This window comes from Pristis pectinata, chromosome 6 (assembly GCF_009764475.1).
Source record: "Pristis pectinata isolate sPriPec2 chromosome 6, sPriPec2.1.pri, whole genome shotgun sequence".
Classification (NCBI taxonomy): Eukaryota; Metazoa; Chordata; class Chondrichthyes; order Rhinopristiformes; family Pristidae; genus Pristis; species Pristis pectinata.
This window is the reverse complement of record NC_067410.1, coordinates 80,548,416-80,574,401: the sequence shown is the minus strand read 5'-3', so window position 1 is coordinate 80,574,401 and position 25,986 is coordinate 80,548,416. Positions and strand designations below refer to the sequence as shown.

Below are 25,986 nucleotides of genomic sequence, written 5' to 3'. Positions count from 1 at the left end.
CTGTGTAAAACTTGTCAATTCTCACTAAGATAACTGTATTTTATTTCTGTTTTTGGTTAATCAATACCAAAGCTTCAAACATCAAATATTTGGAATTGATCCTTGGAGTAAGTCATTTATTTTAAAAAAGGGAATAATAGTTTTGGTTTACAGGAAATAATCTAATATTAAATGCACTGCAAAAAAGATTTGAAATAACGCTAATGATTCATTGTTTGAATTAGTGGAGAGTTTTCTTTTACAGACATGGAAGTGAGTTTTTTAAGGCAGCTCACATAAATGACACTGTCAGTATGAAGTCCTTATTGACAAGTAAAGATTTTGATCCTGCGATTCGAGGTAGGTACATTGTATCTGAATAAGTTGCATCTGACCCGAAACCATGACTTATACCTTTTGCCTCCACAGATGCTGATTGAGCCACTGAATTCTTCCAGCGTTCAATTTTCTGTTCGAGATTCCAAAATCTGCAGTCTCTTTTGTCCTCAGTTGTAGTCTTAGTTATTTTCTGCATTTTACTTTTCTTCTCCTCACTTTTATACTTTCCTTTCCATCTATAAATCAATACTGTGTAGAAATGAAACAGAGAAATAGAATTTACTTGCTCGGAGCAATCTGTAACTGTGGGTTCACAACATCTTGAATGTAATTCAGGTTAACATCTGTAATGTTCTCCTTAGCTCTGATTTGAAACATTCCTTCAAATATTGGCAAATGTCAAGGGCACCTCTTAATCTTTCAATTTTCAACTTTTATTATATTTCAACATTCTTTCTCAAAAACTTTCCTTGTACTTCTTTGGAAACAATTTGCTGTGTCTAACTTACTTCATCTATGAGGATGTTATTGTAAATGATACACCTCTAATGATCCTGAAAATCCATCTGGGTATGCAAACAACGATGGTCATCCATTGAAAAATCTTAATTAAAGAGTGCATAGAATCAAAATATTAATGACTGCATATTACTATTAAAATGTTATAAATTATAGATGAAGATCACAAGATCACAAGACAAAGGAGCAGAAGTAGGCCATTTGGCCCATTTCACCATGAGCTAAACTATTCTCCCATCTAGCCCCAATTCCCGGCCTTCTCCCCATATCCCTTGATACCCTGACTAATTAGATGCCTATCAATCTCTTCCTTAAACCCCCCCAATGATCGGGCCTCCACAGCTGTATGTGGCAAAGAATTCCATAAATCCATGACCCTCTGGCTAAAGAAATTTCTCCTCATCTCTGTTTTAAATGGGTACCCACTAATTCTAAAACTGTGCTCTCTTGTCCTGGACTCACCCACCAAGGGAAACAATTTAGCCACATCTACTCTGTCCAATCCTTTCAACATTCGAGATGTTTCTATGAGGTCCCCTCTCATTCTTCTATACTCCAATGAATACAGTCCAAGAGCTGACAAACGCTCCTCATAGGTAAGCCCTTGCATTCTGGGAATCATCCTCGTAAATCTTCCCTGAACCCTCTCCAACATCAGTATATCCTTTCTAAGATAAGGGGCCCAAAACTGCACACAGTATTCCAAATGAGGTCTCACCAGTGCCCCATAGAGCCTCATCAACACGTCCTTACTTTTATACGCTATTCCTCTTGAAATGAATGCCAACATAACATTTGCTTTCCTTACTGCCGATCCAACCTGGTGGTTAACCTTTAGGGTATCAAGAACCCTCAAGTCCCTTTGCACTTCTGAATTTTGAATTTTCTCCCCATCTAGATAATAATCTACCCATTTATTTCTTCTTCCAAAATGTACAACCACACATTTCTCAACATAGTATCTCATCTGCCATTTCTTTTCCCACTCTCCTAAACTGCCTAAGTCTCTCTGAAACCTTTCTGTTTCTTCAACACTTCCTGCTCCTCCACCTATCTTGGTGTTATCTGCAAACTTAGCCACAAAACCATTTAATCCATAATCTAAATCATCGATATACAATGTAAAAAGAAGCGGCCCCAACACCGACCCCTGCGGAACACCACTAGTAGCCAGCAACCAACCAGAACAGGATCCCTTTATTCCCACCCTTTGCTTTCTGCCTATCAGCCAATGCTCCACCCATTCTAATATCTTTTCTGTAATTCCATGGGCTCTCATCTTATTAAGCAGCCTTTTATGTGGCACCTTGTCGAAGGCATTTTGAAAATCTAAATACACAACAACCACAGCCTCTCCCTTGTCCATCCTACTTGAGGTTACCTCAAAAAACTCCAATAGGTTGGTCAGGCAGGATCTTCCCTTCATGAAACCATACTGGCTTGGACCTATCTTGTCATGCACCTCTAGGTATTCCATAACCTCGTCCTCGAGGATCGACTCCAATAACTTTCCAACCACCGATGTCAGACTAATAGGCCCGTAATTTTCTTTTTAATGCCTCCTTCCCTTCTTAAACAGCGGAACTACATTTGTGACCCTCCAGTCCTCTGGAACCATGCCAGAATCTATTGATTCCTGGAAAATCATTTCCAATGCATCCACAACCTCTAAAGCCACCTCCTCCAGAACCTGAGGGTGCACTTCATCTGGTCCAGGAGACATATCTGTCCTTAATCCATTTAGCTTCCCAAGCACCTTCTCCCTAGTAATCTTGACTGTACTCAATTGTATTCCGAGACCCCTGACTATCAGGTATACTGCTGATGTCTTCCACAGTGAAGAATGACGCAAAATACTCATTTAGTTCCTCTGCCATCTCTTTGTTACCCATTATAATTTCTCCAGCGTCATTTTCAGTTGGTCCTATATCTACCCGTGTCTCTCTTTCACTCTTCATATATTTAAAAAAAACCCTTAGCATCCTTTTGTATGTTATTTGCCAGCTTCATTTCATAATTCATCTTTTCTTTCCTAATGACTTTCTTAGTTTCTTTCTGTAAGTTTTTAAAAGTTTCCCAGTCTTCTGTTTCCCCACTAATTTTTGATTCCTTGTATGCCCTCCCTTTTGCTTTTATTTTAGCCTTAACATCTCTCGTTAGCCACATTTGTGCCATTTTTCCATTCATAATTTTCTTTTTTCTTGGAATATATCTATCCTGCTCTTTCCTCATTTCTTGTAGAAATGAAGGGATGGACAATTAATTGCAGGCAACACTCCAGTAGTTGAAACCATACCTTGCACAAGGGAAGATAATTGTAATTGCTGGAAGTTACTTATCCCAGCTCCAAATTGCTGCGGGAGTTCCTTGGGCAGTGCCCTAGGCCCAGAGGTTTCATAAATAACCTTCTCTTCATTAAATGATCAGAAGTGGGGATGTTTGTGGATGAATGCAGTAGTCAACTGCATTTACAAATCCTCAGAAAGTGGAACAGCCCATGTCTACATGGAGTAAGACCTCACTGCACTCTGCCCACCACCTCGCAAAGCAACTACATTTAAATTCCTGAGCATGGCCCTAGTCCCTGAGTGATAGACTGGGAAATCAGAGATATTGTGCTGTTAAATACTCCTGATTTTCCCAAAGACTTGAACTCTGTTCTATGATTCTTAATCAATGATCAGAAATAATGGAACTTACACCCTGATGTCACTGGTTGCCCTTTAATCTGCTGTGTTCAATCTAATACTATTTCTGTGTCCTTACTCTATAGCATTTTGTCTTTTTAAAAGTTGAAGGGAACTTAGGAGATGGTGACATCCCCATGGTCTATCAGCAACAAACAATCTACTGGAGGAACTCAGCAGGTCGACCAGTCCTCTCACCAGTCCTTCTCTTCTCTTTATACTGGTCATCTCCCTCGCCACTCTCCGTCCTAATGTTGGGTTTCAACCCGAAATGTTGACAATTCCTCTCCCCTCACAGATGCTGCTTAACCCACTGAATTCCTGCAGCAGATTGTTCATTGCTCCAGATTCCAGGCCCTACAGTCTCTTGTGATCTCCATTCCCATGATCCATTTGCAGTCATCCCTCTGGGTAGGAGGGCTCATTGGTTGGAGAGTGCTGTTGGTAAAGAATGGGCAAAGAAGTCTAGTTGAAGGTTTCCAGGAGGTGAAAATACACAAAAGGTGCGATTTCTATAGTACTCCAAGATGACAGAATCATCCCCACTGACCAGAAAGTATAAAGTACAATATTATTCCCTTTAAAGCTGAAAATCTTGGCTGGAAGCATTTTGTAGGATCATAGAATAATATTGCAGTGTGGAAGATATTCAGGCAATTCTGCTTGCATCATCTGTTGGAAAGATTATCCAATTAATCACAATTCTCTGCACTTTAATCTTTGGTTAGCCATGGTCAGTTGGCTGCATGGTTGTTCTGGTTGTGAGATCATGTCCCATTCAAGACTAAAATCCAGAGTGGGATACTAATGCAGTACTGAGGAAGCTATGCACAATTGGAGACACTGTTTGCGAACATAAGCTATACAAAATTATCTATTGAGTCCTGTAATTGAAAACATGGCAAATGTACCTCAACGACCCTAATGCACTTTGAGATGCACTGAGTAATGAAAATCAGGCTTCCTTTTCATTATCTTTTTATCCACACTGTGATCAAGATTTTGAGAAGTGTAGGGAATATAGGAAACAAATTCTACTCCAGCTTAATGAATAAACTATGTAATACTAGACATCATTGAACAACCAGAATATGAATGTTGGTCAATATGCCAATGTCCATGTCACAAAAATATGCAATCATATTCCTATATTGGCTGGTTAGATCTTCACATATTTTCTTACACTAGTAATATGTTAATGACCGTTTGCTTGTAAACATTTCCAAATAATATTGCTATAGTTTTGGTGTTCATTTGTGCACTTCTGCTGAAATTGAAATTTTAAGTAAATTGTCATTTAAAGGGAACTTAGAAGAAACAATTCTACACACTGCATTGTTAAATGGCAATAAGGAAATTGCAGAGTTCATTCTGGATATGATGCCATCATTGATCAATGAGCCAATGACATCTGACATGTACAGAGGTAATAATTCTCAGTGATTAGATAGTTTTGACTACATTAAAGCCTCCGTACAAACATAATTGCTCCTCAGATTTAGAAATTCAGATCTTAGTTTATATGTATTTATGTAAGCAAATGCAAATGATATCTTTAATGATCATTTTAACTTGCTTTATTGACTAGATTTCAAAAGTACTACACTGACTATAATGTGCTATGGTATCCTGAAAAAGACATATGAGGTGCTATATAAATGCAATAAACTCCAGAAGATGCTAGAAACACTCAGCAGGTCAGGTAGAAAGAGAAACAGAGAAAATTAGTTAAATGAAATTGTTAAATTTGATACGGAGTCCTAAAAGTTGCACCATGCCCAGATGGAAGTTGTGTTGTAGTTCTTTAAGCTTAGACTAAGGCTCATAACCTGTGCTTCTGAAGTAGTCCCTCTGAATCGAGGATGACTTACTTCCACTCCAGTTTCATGGGTTTTGATGGAGGTCATCCTTCCAGCAGGCATTGACTACCTCTCCATCCCTGATGAGTTGGTCCATGTTCCTGGCTCTCAGTTGGGTGAGCCTTGGATATACAAGCCACAGATGGCTTTTACAATGCTGAAGAATTAGTGCATGGCTGTCAATGAATTACTGAGCCTTCTGAACTCTCTCCATCCGCCTTCTGTCTTCATGACACATAAAAGCTCAGTAACAAAAGCTGAACATTCTTTTGTGTGTTTGTTTTTACCCTCAGCCAGCCAAAGGTTCATTCTTTTTGGAATGTAAAGCCTTTCCCTTTAAGGCAGCCAATATCATTATCAGACTTGTGCAAGTTTCAATAAACCTGACAAAATCAAAGTACCAAGAAAATTTATTAAACTGTAAAACACTTCCATTGTAATTTTTTGCATTGATTACATGAAGAAGACGTCTATACTTTCCAATCCCTTTGCAGGTGAAACACCGATGCACATAGCTGTTCTGAAACAAGATGTGGAAATGGTTAAGGAACTGTTGAAACGAGGAGCTGATGTGATGAATGCACGTGCGACTGGTTCATGCTTTGTCCCTGGAGAGGAATGTCAGTGTTACTATGGTGAGACCTAATTTCTGTGAGATAAGATGGATTTTTTTTCATTATATCCAATAGGAACCAACCACATGTGGGCTTCTGGTGTAATTTTGTTGAATGGTTATGCTAATTTTATGGGCTGCATTGGTCCATTGGTCACAATCATCAGCATAAAAATCTAATTGGAGCAAAAAATCTGCAGATGCTGTAAGTCCAAAACGTAACCAGAAAATGCTTGAAGCACTCAGGACGTGAGGCAGCATATATTATGAGAAACACAGAGTCGAGGTTTGAAGTCAAAGAGCCTTCATCAGAACAATCTACCCTGAAAAATCTACCCTGATATCAATTAATGATCAGACAAAGAGGCAGTGAGTGGGTGGATTAGCCAACAAATGTGCTTAATGGATTCATTCTGAGAATTGTTACAGAAGATCAGACTACTCATCTCCTCCTCAAGATTTTGTGCTATTCATTGGGTAGGTAAGGACTTTGTGTTTTTCAATAGTAGAACTCCACTGGACAATTAATCCCTAGGAAACCCAAGTCTGGCTGCATAACTTTAAATTCAGAAAAGATAAAGTAAGGCCTGAAACGACATAGATTAGAATAGATGGAATGTGCTAGAAATACAAGAGGCTATAGAATCAGCAGGATTATTGCATTCACTATGAAGGTCAGTTCTTACAAGGGTTCTTCCAATTGATATCCATTATATAATAGCAGGGCCATAAAATCATTAGAGAAATGGTGTTAATGTGGTGTTATATTATCTGTGATGGCTTCATTGGTTACAGTGATGCACTCTCACCTTTCAGTCAAAAGGTTATGAGTTCAAGAATCCCTCCTACATACAAAAATCTAGGCTGGACATTTCAGTGTGGAACTGAGGAAATACAGCATTGTTACAATTGCTGACTTTTGGTGACATTAAACTTAACACTTTTAAAGACTTTACTGTCAACTGATTGACAAAACATCCCACTGCATCATTTTGAAGGATTGTAGACGCTCCCAGTGTCCCAGCCAGTATTTATCTCAGAATCATATCTTAAACATAATTTATTCAATCAACCATGGGAGCATGCTATGTCCAAATTGCCTGCAGTGTTTTCTACATTATAACAACAACTATACTTCACAAGGGTATAAAGCACAGAAAAGTACACAAGAGGTAATTTGTAAATATGCAAGACAAGTTTTTCACTGTACCTTGGTGCAATTGACAATAATAAACCAATATCAATACCAATACCAAAAACTCTGGCACGTGTACTCAGCAGTGCCTGCAGGCAACTGTCTCAATAATATGTGGTTGATCAAATCAGATGTAGGTCTATACAGTCTGGTGTAAGGATTCTTATGGTAACCATGCAAAACTCTGTACTAACTCAATGTAACTGCACTGTGTAATGAATTGGCCTGTATAATCAGTATGCAAGGCATGTTTTTCATTGTACCTCAGTACAAGTGACAATAGTAAACCAATACCAATACCAATGAGATTCCAATGTGTTCATCAGTCCAGAGGTGCTTACATAATGGTTTGCCTTGGTAAATATTGACCTTATTGAGACAGATGATTGGGAAACTACGCATAGAAACAGATTCCACAAATACTTAGAAGCTAAATTTCTATGTCTAACTCTGTGAGATTAAAGCAGGAATTAGCTTTATTGTGATGCTGCTTGATTAATGGCATTCTTGGAGACTGGCCTGAGAGGTCTTAAGACACAAAGAAGCATAGTTACAGATGTAAAGACACTAAACAACCTTTTAAAAATAATCCTTTTCATTTATTTCAATAATACTGAAATTTCTGCATGAAAGATGGAAATTTTTTCAGAAGGATCTATTTGTGTGCACATTCTGTTTGAAATAATTGATTTATTTAATTAGGGATATGTAACATTCACAAGCCCAGTTTATGATTCATTTTTACACAGAATGTTTAGTCTCTTTTTCATCATATTTTGTTACTGGCAGGTGAATACTTGCTGTCATTTGCAGCATGCATTGGCAATGAGGAAATTGTCAGAACTCTTATTAAACACTGTGCCCCATTGGAGGCCCAGGACTCTTTAGGTGAGTATTTCATAAATATTTCAGTAGTTGCTTTGTACATCAATCAAATTGTGCCTTATTTACATTTAAAAAATATAAAGCAACTTTGGCTTCCAAAGTATCTGTACTGGTTATATTTTGTCATTAAGCAGCATGGAAACACGCCCTTCAGTCCATTGACTCCATGTAAACCATCAAGCATCCATCGACACTAATCCCATTTTTTTCTTTTGTATCCCCATGAACTCCCCACTGCCCCTCCCCACCCCAATTCTGCTGCTACCCAACTATGTTAGAGGTAATTTAGAGTCGTCTTTGACATGTGGGAGGAAAATGGTGAACTAAAATGAAACTAGACAGACACTGGGAGAACATGCAAACTCCACACAAACAGCACCCAAGATCAGGATCAAACTTGGGTCTCTGGAACTGTGAGGCAGCAATACTAACCACTGCTGCTGTTTGTATTGAGAATAATGAATATTCTTAAAAGGTTTCAGATGTATAGCTGTCATGTCATGAGACAAATTCCTTTGTGGGTGGAACAAATAAATAACAATTAACTTCAGCACAGTGTTACTTTAATTCTCAGCTGCAATTCATCATACATAAGACTAGGATGTCATTCGTGAGAACCACGGGCAATTGATTTGGTTGACCAAGAAGTGGAGGAATAAGGCATCAATGACATCTTTGGTGTCTGTGTGCACGTCATTTTATCTCCACTTGCCTTCCTTAATCTGACCTCAGACTTCCACACGTTTGACCATACTACCCTTGTAATGCATGATATAGTTTTATGGGAACAGTTGAGTGCACATCAATTCCTATTTGCCACAATACAGCTAAGAAATTTCAAGAAATGTGTCCCTCTTGTTCTAGATAAGAGCTCTTTGTGACATAACCTTTTGGAATTGGATCATTTTCCATGAACACCTAATGAAAACTATCACAATCCCTACACCATTTTTCTTAATACAAACATACGGACATAAAAAAATGAAATAGACCAGTCGTTTCATTGTATTTGCAAAGTAACAATTAATTCACGTTGTTCCGTTAGTTCTGAAATTTCAGTTTGATTGAAGACCTCACAACAAATGTACATGCACATGACCACTTTTATTCAGGTTAACATTGCAAACTCCTAGCAACTTGTACTTGCAAAAATAATACTGGTGGCTTTGAATCATCAGAACTCACACTGATGTTACTGTTTACTTCTTTTATCTGGGTGCAGGAGGTAAATACTTATGATTTGGACTAGAAATGAGAATTCTTTTGTGCAGGTAATACAGTGCTTCATGTATTAGTCCTACAACCAGAAAAAGAGCAGGCATATTCCATGTATGATCTCATCACATCGCTTGTATCTGAGAAACATCATCAGTTTGTTGAGAATATTGTGAACAATGATGGCTACACACCACTGAAGCTTGCAGCAGCTGAGGGGGACTTTGTGGTACGTAAACTACTCCACTTCGATAAACCAGTAGGCTGATCTGTATAACAAACACTAATCAGAAAATCATATGACGTCCAAAGTTCTTGTTGGCCTTGGTACAGTTGGTAATGCTCCCACCTCTGAGTCAGATAGTCTTGGCTAAATCCCAATTCCAAGTTCTTGAGCACAAAATCGACACTGGATCAATGCAATACTGGCTAAATACAAAGGCCGAGTTTACCCTTTTAGGTCAATGTATTTTAAAGAGTGATAACGTTCACCCTGGCCAATATTTATGCCTCAACAACATAGAATCATAAAACCCTACATCACGGGAATGGGTCATTTTGGCCCACTTGGTCCATACCAATGGTGATGCCTATCTACACCAATCCCATTTGCCCACATTAGCTCCAGATGCCCCAATGCATTTCCTGACCAAGTACCTGTCCAAATGTTTTTTTACAGTCAACTGGATCTTGCTGTGCAAGAAAAAGCCCACTGCATATCAATTGAAAATGCACCACAGAGTGTAACCTCAAATCAGGATACCAGTTGGCTTCATGCATTACTTTCAATATATATCTCTATCTATTCTTGTAGACTACTTGCAAGCATTGGAAAGAATGTATTATTAGAATGATGAGGTTATGCAGCATAGAAATGGGCTCTTCATCCCACTGCGTTTATGCTGAATATTATTAAATGGCAACTATAATATTTCATCTTCATTGTTATCTGCATCTTATCCATTTTCATATTTTTGAACTTCTGGCCTGACTAGCATCACTTGAATGAAATGATGATTTGGTTTTTGATTTGGCCCCAGCAGCACAATATTTGTAGCAAAACACAGAAACAACTACCCACAGAATAATCACAGGAATAGGAATACCTTTTCCACATGCTTTCATTTAAAGTTTCTTTAACCTAATTAACACACTTGAAAATAACATTGGACAAAATAATCCAAGTCAGTAGTTCTCAAACATTTTTAATCAGGGCCAAGCACGAATCTATCAGTGTTTCCTAACCAGGTAGTAATAAATTAATTTCTTACCAATTTTTGCATTGATCATTTATGTTTTGTAATCCCTTTTTTTTTCCAATTCTTCCTTGTTTTGTTTTTCCTTCTGTGGTTTTCTGGAGCTTTGGCTATGCCTCATTTTCTTGTTCTCTCTCCCACTGTTACTCAGTGCTCCCCTCAAGTATGCTCCTTTCACTTTGAGCTTTAGTGAGTTCTGTTGCACGCAGAGCTTGGGAAAACATATTTCTTTTGCTGCTCCATTCACTGTAAAACATATTACAGGTTCAATATTTGAACCAGCAACTGAAGTCCAATATTTTCAACTGCCATTGCCTAATCTTACCTTGATTTCTTTTCTTCCTGTCTTCTTATTTTCAGGTTAGTATGAGACAGAAACACCACACTAGTGCAAGGTTAGCTTTTCACTCAGACCAAGAGGACCATTTAATTTAAATTTAAGAGCAATGAAATGTTTTCATTAAGTCTGAATTAATCTAAATCTAAATCTTCCTTTAAGGAGAGTTCTTGTGTGGATTTAGTGTTTAATGCCTTTTTCTTCTGCAGATGTTCAACTATTTGGTACAAAAGCAAAAGAAAATATACTGGACGATGGGAACAATTTCTTATTGTGTTTATGACCTCACTAATATTGATACATGGGGTGACCAAAAATCAGTTCTAGACATAATAACAACAAGCAGGAATAGTGAGGTAAGTAGAAGCCCTGAACGGCCAGAAGTTTGCTGCAACGGTCAATTATGCCATTCATTTCCTTGGGAGAGTTTTTCATATATCATTACATTCTCCATTTTGAAATTTATATTTGCATCTTTCAAGTGTATGGATTTTAGTGAAGTTTGCAGCTTTGTTGGTTATGTGTCCCCACTTGAACTCTACATTTAGTACGTCATCAAAGATGGCAGCAAGAAGAGGGGATTCATAACTGCTTTTAGATTTGTTTTTGGAATATTTCTTACATTTCACTTTACTTCACAGACTAGAGTTCTGAAAATGAAGAAAACACAGATGTAAAACTGAACAGGCATTAATTAAGCTTATTTTCATAGGTTCGCAAACTTGTTGATGCTAAACCAGTGAAAGAGCTATTACATCAAAAGTGGAATTCATTTGGCTATAAGTATTTCCTCATATGGATGTTCTCCTATATTATGTACATCATTATATTCACAGTGTCCAGCCTATATCGGCCTTTGAAGCCGATTCCACCGGGGTTATCTGACAACCTCACCATTAGAACACAGAAGACTTTGGCAGTAAGTACAAACATATTGTAATATAGACATATCCTGTGATTTAGAAACACAAAAGACTGCAGATGCTGGAATCTGGAGCAAAAACAAATTGCTAGAACTCAGCAAGTCAAGCAGCATCTGTGGAAGCAAATGGAGAGTCAACATTGATTCTGTTATTTGTTAGCCTTTTCCCCAAGGTTCCAGTAACCTTAAAGCCAATATTTTCTGAGGTATCTTCAAAGTTTATTACTAGGAAACAAGAATTTTGCACTAAAATACTACAGAGTTAAGCATTTCTAAGATAAGATAAGATATCTTTATTAGTCACATGTACATTGAAACACACAGTGAAATACACCTTTTGCGTAGAGTATTCTGAGGGCAGCTCAAGTGTCGCCACGCTTCCAGCGCCAACATAGCATGCCCACAGCTTCCTAACCCCTACGTCTTTGAAATGTGGGAGGAAACCGGAGCACCTGGAGGAAAGTCACGTAGACACATGGGGAGAACATACAAACTCCTTGCAAACAGCAGCCGGAATTGAACCCGGGTCGCTGGCACTGTAATAGCGTTACGCTAACAGCTGCACTACTGTGCCTGCCCATCTAACAGGAGGGTCTTAAAGTGAAACAAAATGGGGGATGGAATTACCAGGTAGCAATGGCTAATTAATTCCCAAATTATGTGTTCATATTCATGAAATATTCTGCAACAAATCCTGTAAAGACCTACTAGGTTTTCAGATCATTTTTAACAAATATTATATGTTCTTTTAAGCTCTTTCCCCAGGTGATCTATGGGATAAATATGTAATTGTGGGGGTCTTTTGTCACAGTTCTGAATAATTGAATTTCATGTAGGCTATCCTGCTTGAAAATCAAAACAAAATCTGTTGCTAGAAATCTGAAACAACAAAATGCTGGAAAGGTTAGGCGGCATGTGTGGAAAGAGAAACAGAGTTAACATTTCAGGCTGAAGACCCTTCATCAGTGCCTTAGTCTGAGGTCGAAACAAAAATTGATCTTCAGGGTGCTTCTGATTCTATTAAATGTTTCCCTCATTTTTGTATCAAAATGTCTGCTGCAGCTTCCCTCACATTGTTCCCCATCACGATGGTGGGGAATCTTTTGGTGATGGCATCTTTCTCACTGATCTCATCTAAGCATAATCTTGAACTGCTTTCAAGGAAGATGGATCAGGTTTGGGGTCGTCAAGAAAAACCTTGTTCTGATTATCTGGTCATTTTCAGATTTTGGATTCTGTACTTTCCAAATCAGTAAAGTGCTTACACTTCTGGAATATTTAATTAGCTGTAGACCGTGTAGAGACATATGAATATCATTGAAATACACCATGTTATTGGAAGCTTTTTTCATTGATCCTTTTGGGTAGTTTAAACAAACCATGCCATGCTATCTGGATAGCCAACTGTTTATGCCAAATAGTTCATCAAAGTTTTGATCAAGTACAGTTCTTGTTAGAGTGGAAACATATTAGCATTATTTAAAAAATTATGATAATTACCTGGTGTGGCATGTTTGAATTTCTCTGGTGCATTCATAAGAATGAATACATTTAAAGGTAACGTAAAAATCATGACAAAAGCAAGGTTCAATTGTTGTTTTTAATAATAAAATAATTAAATTACAACAGATTGCATTTCCAACAGATGTGCTTGGTTGACTCTGCATTGTTCTTGCTTTGGACTCCAGATGCAATTCTAATTTCGACAATATGTAGAGTATCAAACATTGTACAGAGTTGAGAGTTAATTTTTTAAATCTCTGTATGCAATTACTGCCTTTATTTGTAATAACAGTGAGCCTTTTTAAAATTAATTATTTTAGGAATCTTATCAAACAAAAGAAGACTGCCTGAGACTTGTTGGTGAATTAATTACCATCATTGGAGCACTGGTAATACTTATCAGTGAGGTAAGTCACAGACCTTTGTGCTGTAAAGCTCCGAGTTTGAACAGCATATTTATAGTCTTTATTGTGTGCAGAAAACAGCATCAGGTGAGAAACATTCTTTGATTGCTCAGCTATGCCAGCTCTTGGGAAGGGAACGTACAGAGAAAGCAGAGCAGTAAACGATCAATAATTGAGAGTGACAGAATCTGCACAAGAACTAAGATTCAATAGCCAACCTAGAGTCCTGCCAGCCAAAATGCCCATTCTACAAAAGGCTGGGAAGATAGGTTAAAATGTAATTTTATTTGCAGGACAGATCTCTATAGCATAATGTCTCAGAGTTCCAACATGCGGTGTAATAGAATGGTAGGATGTGGGGTCACAGCTGTGAATTAATTCTTGATAATTTCCCCTCTTCAAATATACAGTGAAACTAAAATTTACTATGGGTTATTAATAAGAATATTGGCACAATTCTGATTTTACACATTCATTCCCAACAGCAAACATGTCCAGACATAACACAGCCACTGACTCAATTATTTGGCATCAATGCACCTATCCTCTGATACCCCCAGGATTGAATGTACAGCCCTAGAGACTCTAAATCCCAGTTAGCCCAAGAGCAAAACTTGCAGTGACTGCACTTGATAAAGGAATCCAATAAAGAGTTTGCTGAATAATGCACTGTGGTCCACTTCCTGTAGAAATGCCTCAATCTCAGTGCCTGCAAAAGTCACAACAATTATGCCACATGATCTTACCAGTAACAATTCACTAGGCACAGGCATCATATGCTTTGTTAGTAAAACAAGCTATTTCATTCACCTCCCCAAGGTCATGTGCTGATAGCAAGTCTGGACATGTTAATTTTATGAATTGGCAAAATTCCCCAAAGTCCAAGGAATTATTGCCAACAAGCACACTTCCGTGACCTATTGCTTATGTTAACAGCAAAAGGTTTCACACTCTGCCTGTTCAGCTCAATTCTGACAAGCTGCACCACTTCATGCAAGTGTGTGATTGATTGCTTTCTGAGGAGTTTTCCTGTCATATTCATTTTAAGGCAGTGCAGCATGCTAGCGTTCTTTGACACAAAACCAGGACCCTTGAACTGCCTTTAGACAACCAGACTGCTTTGTACATTGGTGGCACATGATAACCGCACCAGGCTCAGGCTCCCCCTCACTCAGTCTTTACAACATCTCCCCCCTCAACCCCCAAATAGTCATGTTCCATCCACAACACCACCTTATTTCTCCCCTACCTCCACTGAGTGAAACTCCAGCACTCCCAAACACCACTGTTCACATCAGTTTACAACTGCCACTCAACCCACTCTCAACATTTGGTCCACTCCCTGTAATACACCTGAGTTCCCCTGCTGGATACATATGTGGAGGATAGGCTGTTGTCTGCAATTTCAATGTAAGACCTATTCTATTTCACACAATACTTGAGACCTGGTGAGCAGTTAAATATGCATATTGGTAGTTTAATGTGATTTTTATAATGTCAATCTATTTCTTGGTATAAATAGAGCCATTGAGTCATAGATAATGGAAACAAGCCCTTCAGCCCACCAGGTCTTTGCCAACCATCAAGCACCCATTTACACTAATCCCACTTTATTCTATTTACATTCCCATCAACTCCCCCCAGGTTCCACTCCCTACACACTAGGAGAAATGTACAGTGGACAACTAACCTACCAACCCGCGTGTCTTTGAGATGTGGGAGGAAACTGGAGCATCAGAAGAAACCAACCCAGTCACGAAGAAAGCATGCAAACTCCACACAGGCAACACCAGAGGTTAGGATTGAATCAGGATTTCTGGTGCTCTGAGGCAGCAGCTCTACTATGTCACTAGTAGTGCTGCTATAAATTATTTATACAGGAAGAAATACAGGTTATTTCTAGGTTTTTAAACAGGATAGATTGAAAGTAGTTTAATTGCAAGCTGATGGACTGGTATGGATAGTTTTTTTTAATCCTTGTTTGTTCTTTTCTTAAAGGAATATGTTCTTCAACATTTATTTTCTTTGCAGATCCCTTATCTGTACAGGATTGGTCCAAGAAATTATTTAGGGAATACTTCCATAGGAGGGCCATTTCCATTACTCTTGTAAGTCTAAAGTTATGTTCTAAATGAATCTCGGCAGCATACTGGAATCTAATTTAAAATGATAGTGACTGAAGTAGTAGGTTCAAAATCACAAGTAAAAAGCAATCACACAAACAATAGTATTTCACTCTATGTTACAATTATAACTTGGGCAGGTCTATTATAAATTATACATTTATCCGTGCTTTGTTGTTGTTATTCAAGTTTCAAATGCACATTATGTATATTGTAGGACTTGTATCTCCACAAATCAACCCATATTAATGCAGGCTGGGATTGAACTATCACAGGCAGCACCATAAATTTAACCATGGGACTTGATTGTTGATGATAAACTAGAATTTCTCATTCTGTGTCAATCTATCTTTATTTGAGTTGAGGGATTACAATAACAACATAATGGCTGACAGTATAACCTCTGACACCATCTATCCCTTATGTAATGAAGTTAGCACCACATATTCATTGCCATCCTGGTGGTCAATATGCCTACAGTCGGATGAAGTACCTCTTCTGGTGACCAGTTTGGTCACCCCTTCCTGCCTGCAATGCCTAGGAGTTGAACAACAGCTCTTTCAAGGCTAAGATCTGATGTGCATTATCATCGGTCTCCACAGCCTCTTTGTCTTCTCCACTCCCAGCTAAAGTTCATACTATTCCCCTTAGCCACAGGCTGCAAATCTTGCTTATCAACTTTCACAAAATGACAGCTTGAGCTGAGCTATCTTGTCTGTGTTAGCCTCAGATTTGATTTAGCACAAATTAAATGATCATCAATTTACAATTAATTTACACTGCATTGGGTAATCCTACACATCTTTACACAGACACACACACACACACACACACACACACACACACACACACACACACACACACACACACACACACACACACACACACACACACTTATCCTGTTGTAAATCCATGTTAAATACTGTTAAACACTATTATCTGGTTGATGCTTTACCATAATTATGCAAAAAGTTTTTTTTGGAAAAGTTTGGATTTCTTTCAGTTTTTTAAGGAGCTGATAAATGGGTTTCAATTCAGCAATGATCTGAGCATTAACATTTCCAAGGGTTTTCAGGGATGAATCCGCCCTTAAGGGTTCAGAGAAAGAAACAGATATTAAACCTAAGCAAATACATATCAGGTCCTTTAGCATTTCCTTCAGCTCAATGCTTATTTTTAGGCATTTATGACACAACTCCTTGGTTCCTCGCAGCATGCTTGGATGTTGAGTTTAGTTTTTTTTTGTGTAAGCCCTTACAATGCAGCCACCAGAGCCTTTCATTGTTTTAATTAAATCCATTCTTGCTGGAAGCTTGACTTCAGGAATCTGCCCTCCAGTGACTGAATCAGTCACTTCTAATTCAGCCTCTCCTGTTCTTGTTGAGCTAACACCTCACACATTAATGTTCCTCATTGGGGTCGAGCAAACACTTTATTAGCTTCAGTCATCATCTTTGCAATGAACCGTGCTAAACTTTTCCATCTCCATTTTCAGCATGGAGACAGGCCTCAATGCCTGTCACAAGTAATGAGCACTTGGGCTCTGGCTAGATTATGTGACGGGATTCTAATCCAAGGATGGATTAGAGCATGATTCCATGCTCAAGTCACAATATTCCATGTCGGTTGTCTCAACTGTTAGTCGCACAGTGAGAACCACCCACTGCTTCACCAGGCAGCTCAATCTACAAAATACAGGAGAATGTGACTCTGTCATTACCAAGTTTTCTGTTCTGTGATACAGTATTTGGGGAAATACAATTTATACTATCCGTTTTTTGGAAGCATATGTCTTTTGATCGCTTTCTGATCTTTGACCCTTTAGAATGAAGTTCAAAGGTTGTACTCAGGTGCAGGGACGGAGCAGGCAGCTCGCTTTAAAACATGCCATCCTCAGCAATTCTAACAACTCTCTCACCTCTGTGTTCATCCTTATTTTGTTTGATCACAGACTAACTTTTGCTCATAAATCAGTCTACAAGGTAGATTACTCTTACTTGACAAAAACTCAGTAACCATATTAAACGGTGTTTTAGTGCATTTTCCAATTAGTACTAATCAGAATGTTTCATGTATTCTATCAAACTAAACCAGTACTTAACTGTAACTGCATCAAGATGAAAGATTCTTGTTAAAAATTATTCTGTTTTCAGACCAGTCACTAGTCCAAAAATGCACTTCTCTTTAAGGTTGAAAGCAATCTTCATAATACAAATCTTAATTCCTAACATTGTCGTACAAGAAATCCTTTAATCAAAACAGAACATGCATTCTTTTTCATTTCAAACATATTTCATTTTTCCCCAATACAGAATGTAACTTGAAAATAACTAAAAAACTGTAAAGAAAATACACAGTGAAAGAAAACCTGAACACTAGTGCCAAAGGACAATGGAATAGAAAAACATTTGGAGGAGGCTTACATAGTTCTCACATTCGCACAGCTTCGTAAAGAGATACTGCCTCTTAAAATGTGAGGTCTCATTTTGACAGATGCACACAATCAAGGCTTAAGTATTATAGTTCCCTAAAGTATAAGTTGCACGACTACTATTATATTAAGTAAAATATATGTTTATATAAAACAGTTACATTATTCACTTTCTTTTACAGACCATGATGAGTTTTCCTATTGTTCTAGGGTCTGTTACTCCCTTTTGATTGCTGTGGCAGTAATCATGAGAATCCTTGGTAATGTTGAAGAAGCAGTTCCCATTTCTTTGGCTCTGATCATTGGCTGGTGCAACACCATCTATTTTGCTCGAGGGTTTAAAATGCTTGGGCAATTTTCCATTATGATCCAAAAGGTAGGAAAATAATTTAGTGAAGATGGAATATATTTAAAAATAATTGGTTTCTTTTGTTTTTAGTGAGCTGTCTTTTTACTAGTGAGTTTCCATTGATGGCTTCCCCTGAAAACTCCATTCCCAAATCACTTTCAATAGTATCTTCTCCCTTCACTCAAAGCCCTAATTATCAAATTCAGATATGTTGCTGACTACATGGATAGAATGAGAAGGCTAGTACAAAGGGTACCTTTTAAAGGTTATAGATACACACAATGTCTTTCATTTATATGGCATCTTAATGAAAATAACCTGCTGTAACAGGGAGGACAATTAAAACAAACTTTGTCGGGGTTCAAATATTTTGCATGAAATGAAGTTAATGGGGAATAGGGGATGGGAAGTCAGTCTGGAATCTTTGGAGTATTTGAGTTGGAGCTGGCAAAGATGTGGATGAGGGTTCAAGGGATAGGCTGAGACAAGGCCAAAGATTAGCTACATCTCAGAGTCATAGAAGGTTTTCTTTTCAATGGAATGTGTATGGATCAGAAACTGAACTGAACTGAAAAGGGAGGTTGAAGGTGTATGTATATGACCAGGATGGAATTGATGTGGAAACAGTTTTTGGAATTTGCTTTGGGATGTCGGGTAGCAAAAACTATACGTTCCCGATGTTTAATGGAATTAAAATGTAGGCTATGCCAAGAATAATCAGAGGCAGTTGAAGTGGGTTTGGGAATGAGGGTGAGACAAGACATTGAGGGAGAAAGTTGCAAACAAAGAAGTGATGCAGAAGTAGAGTTGAAATCAGCCATTACCATGTCTGGGTTATGTCATTGAGGTGCAAACTGTAGATGAGGAATAAGGTGGGTCAAAGATAAACCATGCCAGAGCTGACAGCAGAATTTCATCATGGTGGATACTACTGTGGTGTTTATTGAGCTAACTGCTGGGCCCATGTGGTACAGAATGATCCACACAAAGGCTTGATCACAAGTGGAACTAAACTTTTCCAGGGCCCCACCCATTGTGCTCAAGTCGCCTGGCAGGCTGTACAATGCACATATCATTTGCAATTGTCTGCCTCTTTGATAGCCTTATGAGTCTGGATTTGAGTTTTGTTCAGCAGATAGGCAATCTCTGCCATTGGCAAGATGGCATTTGCTGTGTCCCATCCCCAGCCTTGCTCATCATGCAAGGACCCGTCCTTTCACCACAGCTCCAAAGTACATGTGGTACCAGACTCTGTGTTTGTTCCAGTCAGATCACCTTCAGGAAGATTTGCCATCTGCTCCTGAGTGTCAGAGGAAGTTTAACCCCTGCAGCACCTGAAGTGAGGGCATCAAGGATTTTGTGTGAAACAGAAAAGAGAGATGAGAGAGTGAAATCATTCATAGTCTGTTATGCAGTTGGTGTAAGGTGGGACAGAGATCAAAAGTGAAAAATGTGTGGTGAAGCCTGGGACAACACCTCTTTTAGTGTTGTCACTTGCCAGAGCATTGTCTCTCTCATGGACCAATTCTTCCTTGAGGGAAAGGAGATGCAGGAAGATTTGAATTTTGCCATTGATAGCCTTGTCTCAAGTTATATGTGCTGTTCTGAAGCAGAGTAAGCAAGTAGAGAACATGCTTACCCAAGCTATGAAGAAAAAATCAAGAGCATGAATCCCAGCATAAGTTTAACATGATGAGTGGAACCATATGAAACAAAGCATTCAGATCACCCTCCATCTCTGCCCCCTTGCTCATGTATAATAGAATTTCTAGGCCCTATCATCCTGTGAAAGAGGGATATGGGTCTGGGGCACAGCAACATGACATATTCTGGACGTGTTCTTTAGAAAACTTTAGTTACCATTTAATTAAAATCAATTAATATATTTTTCAAAAGTTGTGCTTAATTATGTTAGATTAGTTATTTGCTAATTGCAACCGAATAAATTGTAATACAATGTGACCATTTCCAACCATTGTATTGGTGGTTTGTTACTTCTTTACAGATCATTTTTGGTGATTTTATGCAATGGTGCTGCCTGGTGCTTATTTGTATCACTGGATTTACCTCTGGTATGTGTTTCATGTTAACAAGTTAAATACAATATTTAGTTTATGATATATTGATTATAAATGAATTAGAATCTTTTGAAATGGAACATATATATGATGTAGCAAAAAAAAAGCCTGACGCCTGCCAACCTCACATCGATCTTCTATAATTTTGTTTCATTCATAGTTTTAGATAGTAATTTCCACAGGAGTCTGGGGCCATAGAATGAAAGACTAAAACAATGCTAAATACAGTAATTCCTTTTTCATTGGAAGCCAGTTTACAGAATTGCAAACAGTGAGTGAATGATTGGCATTCATGTCTTGTAAATGTCTATGATTTGACACCAAGTCTTTGATATCCAGCAATGGGGATGTCATCAAAGTTACTGAGCAGTTAACCACAGGCAATAGGCCAAATGTAATAAACAGCAATATGTACACACATAACATTTTAACTATTTTTCAGAAAGCAAACTAAAAATTGGGACATAAATATAGAACTATGAATAAACAAAAACATTATATAATTTTATTTTAAAACTGCACGTACAATGTGATTCTGGGCCATGAAGATGATCACAGTAGTTATGCATTAGCATCATGTTAAAAACTCATTTCTAGGAGCTTTTTACATTGAGCCTGGTGTGTAAAATGTTGAAGTGCAGGTTAAGTTTCTGACTCTGTTTTGGTTGTATTTAGGAACACCTCAGCAGCTCACATTATACAAAAGCAAGGTATCGCTAATGCCAATATAGGTCCTCTCAACTTACCAATGCCGTACTTATGTACAGCCCGTATATATGAATGAGCATCTGGGAGACTGGCAGTATGGGTTTGATGGCTGCTGAAGGGTTGCAAGAATATTTGCCGTGTGGGAACTTGGTTCGTGGCCACAGTTCTGATTTGCGAACTGGTTGGGTTACGAATAGTTCTGAGGAATGGAACCCTGCCGTAACCCAGGGAGGGCCTGTATCCGGATTTTTGTGTTTAAATGCATAAGTGCGGATGCCAGAAATTGTTGGAGTTTCATTGAGAAACACCAACAACTTTGCTTTCTTCACAACAGCAAATTCTGGGCCTTTTGATTTGTTTGTGATTTTAGAAGAATCCTTGATATTGATATGTTTAAATTGCAGATTAATTAGCCATTTCCATTATTGAAGATATTGAGTACACCCCACCTTGCAATTATAATAATTTTCTCCATTTTCACCACTCATGGAAAACCTAGCAGTATTTACAATTAACACTTAAGTCTCTCACAGCTCTTTTCCCCCTTTATTTTGCAGCATTTTATGTTATGTTTCAGACTCTGGATTTGAGAAATTATCCATATTTCAGGGACTTTTCAATGACCATGTACACCACAGTTGAGCTAATGATGGGCTTGATTGACCTTCCGGTCCCATATGACAAGCCAACTCCCAGCATCATATATGTTGGCTATGTCTTATACATGATCTTCGTGTACCTTCTGCTGTTAAATCTGTTGATCGCAATGATGGATGACACATACTGGAGAATTGCATATGAAAGAGAGGAACTGTGGAAAGTACAAGTAAGCTTTGGTCTTTTTAAGTTCAGTTCAGAACTGTATACAGCAATTAATTAGGAAGCAGAAAAGAGAGCCACACACGAAGTGAACTATTTCAATAGGATCATTGACACTACTCTAACCATAAGGCTGTGGGTGGGATTTATACATCAAGGTGCAGTGGTATGCAGCATAGCCCTCTCTTTCCCTGCCTTTCTTAGGCTACTGAACTACTTCCTTAATTGTATGCAGAAGAGTGGCAGCACACTACCGCTGCCGACCACCTTGGCTATTTCTTACCATGACTTCTCAATGTTTCCAGTTGACTTCTTTCTCACATTGCTACAGTTTAACCTTGTAGGCACTCACCCCTCCAAAAGTCAATCAGGCAGAATTTACTGAACCAAAAGACGGCCTTAGTCCTCCTTGACTTTATTCTTCCACTCATGGTTTTTGCTTCTCAATGCCAATTCTTTCTAAACAAATGCTGAGAATGAATCTTTAAATAAATTACTCCACAGGGGCTGTCATTGTGCCATGTGTCATGCCACTCTGATGCTAATTACTTGGGAGATGATGTGGTAATGCAGTAGCAGGGTTAAATAGTCACTGACAGATGTTCAATGCTGCCATCTGATTTATTGCATGCTATTAGAACCCTTCCCTCTTACTCCCAAGCACATTGGAATTTTAAAATCCAACCCAGAGACTAAACAAGAAAAAGTAAATTAGAATATAAATTTCAACTTCAAATTTTACACAATGTGAAATAAGGAAGGAAAGGAAGATTGAAAGAGAAAAATAGTGAAATTATAAGAGAAAAATAAATCTTCCAATTTCTTAAAATCACCAATTATACAGTAATTAATATCTGAGAGAATGAAGCTCCATACTTGCAGAAGTTAATTTTCAGTGTTAGAAATGTTGTTTGGCGGTAGTTAAGATTCCTCACACAACTAAAAATCTACTTGCATGAGAATGGAAAAATATTAGCTTTTTCCAGTTGGTTTTGTAGATACAGAGTGAGTAATTAACAGGCAACAAGGTACTGTTTAAATGTGATGAAGCACGTTATTGAAAAGCTATTGTGGAAGCTTGGCATTTTGAACAGCAATTTCCTGGTTTATTTGTGTATGAGTGCATAACAGAAATTGCGGTGAAATTCTCATCAGTGAAATTTAATCAGTGAGCTGCAATAGACTCTCAATTATTTCCACCATTTACTTCCTAAATGACATTGCAATGTACCACTGTGTAACGTCATCTCACAATTGGTACTGTGGATCAAGATCTGTATGGGCACTTTCCAATTTCTTTTATTTGATTTGTATTAAAATCTAAAATGGCAGTAGCATAAAACACACCATGAATTTGATTTTAAATAGTTAATTCACCTCTTTCAGATTGCAGCTACAATACTGCTTCTAGAGCGAAGAGTGCCAGCATTTCTAAAAATCCGCTCAGGAGTTCCTGGAAGATCACTGGGCTTTGATGATGACAAGTGGTATATTGGGTAATCCAAAAATCTCACCGCAGCATTTAACTTAATCATTCTGAATTTTAAATACAAATTTAATCTACTTAAAACCTTTTCTATTACAGGGTTGAAGAAATTCTTAGCGAAACAGTAGGGACAAAGGTGCAAGTTCCAGCGCTGGATGCACAGAAATATTCACACCATCTAGGCTGGGATGCAATTCGAAAAAATCTAGCAAAAATCATAAGCATGAGAGATTCATCTGAGTCTACGACATTTTAGAGAGCATTTTCTTCAAATGGATCGTGACAAATGAGCCCAAGATGTCTCTCTCAATTTCTTTTCCTGTACTATTCAATACATATCAAATGAGAACATATTGTTTTTATAAATCTGCAATTTAGTGTTAGTCACCATAGATGAGCATAGCCATTTCAAATTCTTTTTAGTAATTTAACAATGACAATAACTTACTTCAAATTGCTTTGTTAGAATGAAAGAGAAGGGAATTTTGCAGATGTGTTAAAAGTTGCTGACTGTATCTCCTACAAACTGAGGTGTTCTTTTGGAATAAGTTTTAATTAGACTTGGGTATTTGCTATCAGAGATTGCTTTTGAACTCCAATGGCCATAATTCTGCTGAGATTCCCCTAGGATCCCACTGTAGATTTGTGGAGACTCAGAACTTGCATTCTAAATAAAATTCCTAAATGAATGAAAAGTGCCTTTAAATGAGAAGTAAGTTGGTGTGGTGGGGGGGGGGGGCAGGGTGCGGGGCGGGGGTGGGTGGGGGGGTGGGGGTGAATCCCTTTTAACTCCAGGTTCTTGCTTGTAAACACTTACTAAAATCCATGTGTTGCTTTATTATTTGTAGTACTGTTCACATCCACTTAAATGTGTCACTCTTTGTTGCCTTTGAACCGAAGTATTGTAGAGAATTGTTTTGTAGGAAAGTTCCATTTCTCTTGCAGATGACCTGTGGTTGATAATCAAATATCAAATTGCTTGATTTTTTCATCCACATTTTAAGTGAGACAAAAGACTGAATTTTCACTTTATGATGCACTTGGAGCAAAGGGGGTCAACAGAGATGACCTGATGTGTTTCAGCAGCACAGTTATTGGCGCTGATTCATTTAAGAAAATAGATCTGGGTTTCCTGACCAACTTCAGCTTGGGTTTTTCAAGGTACATTGCCGGCCTGTTTAATGGATTCTGGAGTTCACTGTAAAGGAGGAGAGGAAAATAGACAAGTTTTGAGTTTATTGTCATATGCACAAGTACATGTATGCAGTGATGCAATGAAAAACTTACTTGCAGCAGCGTCACAGGTACATAGCATTAGAGACACAACATTCAGAGGAAAAGCATAAATTATACAAGAAAGAACACAATTAGAGAAAAAAAATTCATTGTGGTGCATAGTGGTCATAGTATTGTTATACTGAGGTAGTGATTAGGGTTGTGCAGGTTGGTTCAAGAAATGAATGGTTAAAGGGAAGTAGCTGTTCTTGAACCTAGTGGTGTGGGACTTCAGGCTTCTGTACCTCCGGCCCGCTGGTAGCTGTGAGAAGATAGCATGGCTCCGATGGTGGAGGTGTTTGATGATATATGTTGCCTTCTTGAGGCATCGCCTCATGTAGATACTACCAATGGGGGGACGGATGTGCCTGTGATGTATTGGGCAGACTCCACTACTCTCCGCAGCTTCTTGTGTTCCTCCACATTCAAATTGCTGTACGAGACCATGATGCAACCAGTCAGGATACATTCAACTGTACATCTGTAGAAGTTTGTTAGAGTGTCTGGTGACATGCTAAAACACCTTAACCTCCTAAGAAAGTAAAGTAATAGACTGCCCTGGGATTCATTCAGTAATTGCCTGCAGGGAGATTATATTCCCTGCTAATAGGAAACAGAAACCTATGACTGGCCTGAAGAATGCATGGTTGAAGGTAACCCCAGAAGTCAGTAGCAGGAAACTGGTTTTCTCCGGCCTCGATTCTGTGATGCAACCATTTAATGATCTAATTAAGTCAGAGGCACATTGATCTATATTGTGTTAATCTCCTCCCTCTCTCCAATCAAGGCTAAAGCAACACCATCACTCATCACACCTATTCACCTTGCAGAAACACCCATCCCTCTCTAAGAACTACTGCATATCTCCATCTGTCTTTCCACCAACAATAACTTGCTCTGCCTTTTTGCCTCTCCCTTGATGTTACCATTGGCTAATGTGCTTCATCCATCCATTTAATGGATCCCATTACTCTTACTCTACATCTCATCTTAGTTTCTTTATG

The 25,986-nt window shown here is 38.3% G+C and overlaps 1 protein-coding gene across 1 annotated transcript; it reads left to right on the top strand.

Moving 5' to 3' along the window:
* Positions 1-24,208, top strand: LOC127571543 (transient receptor potential cation channel subfamily V member 6-like). Its single transcript, XM_052018014.1, has 14 exons — positions 1-339; positions 4,828-4,950; positions 5,878-6,018; positions 7,981-8,079; positions 9,348-9,520; positions 11,094-11,240; positions 11,597-11,803; positions 13,630-13,716; positions 15,745-15,821; positions 18,478-18,643; positions 20,622-20,688; positions 21,960-22,228; positions 23,608-23,717; positions 23,807-24,208. The coding sequence occupies exons 1-14, from the start codon at positions 294-296 to the stop codon at positions 23,961-23,963; spliced, it is 1,869 nt and encodes a 622-aa protein (XP_051873974.1). The 5' UTR covers positions 1-293; the 3' UTR covers positions 23,964-24,208.
* The last annotated feature ends 1,778 nt before the right edge of the window (positions 24,209-25,986 follow it).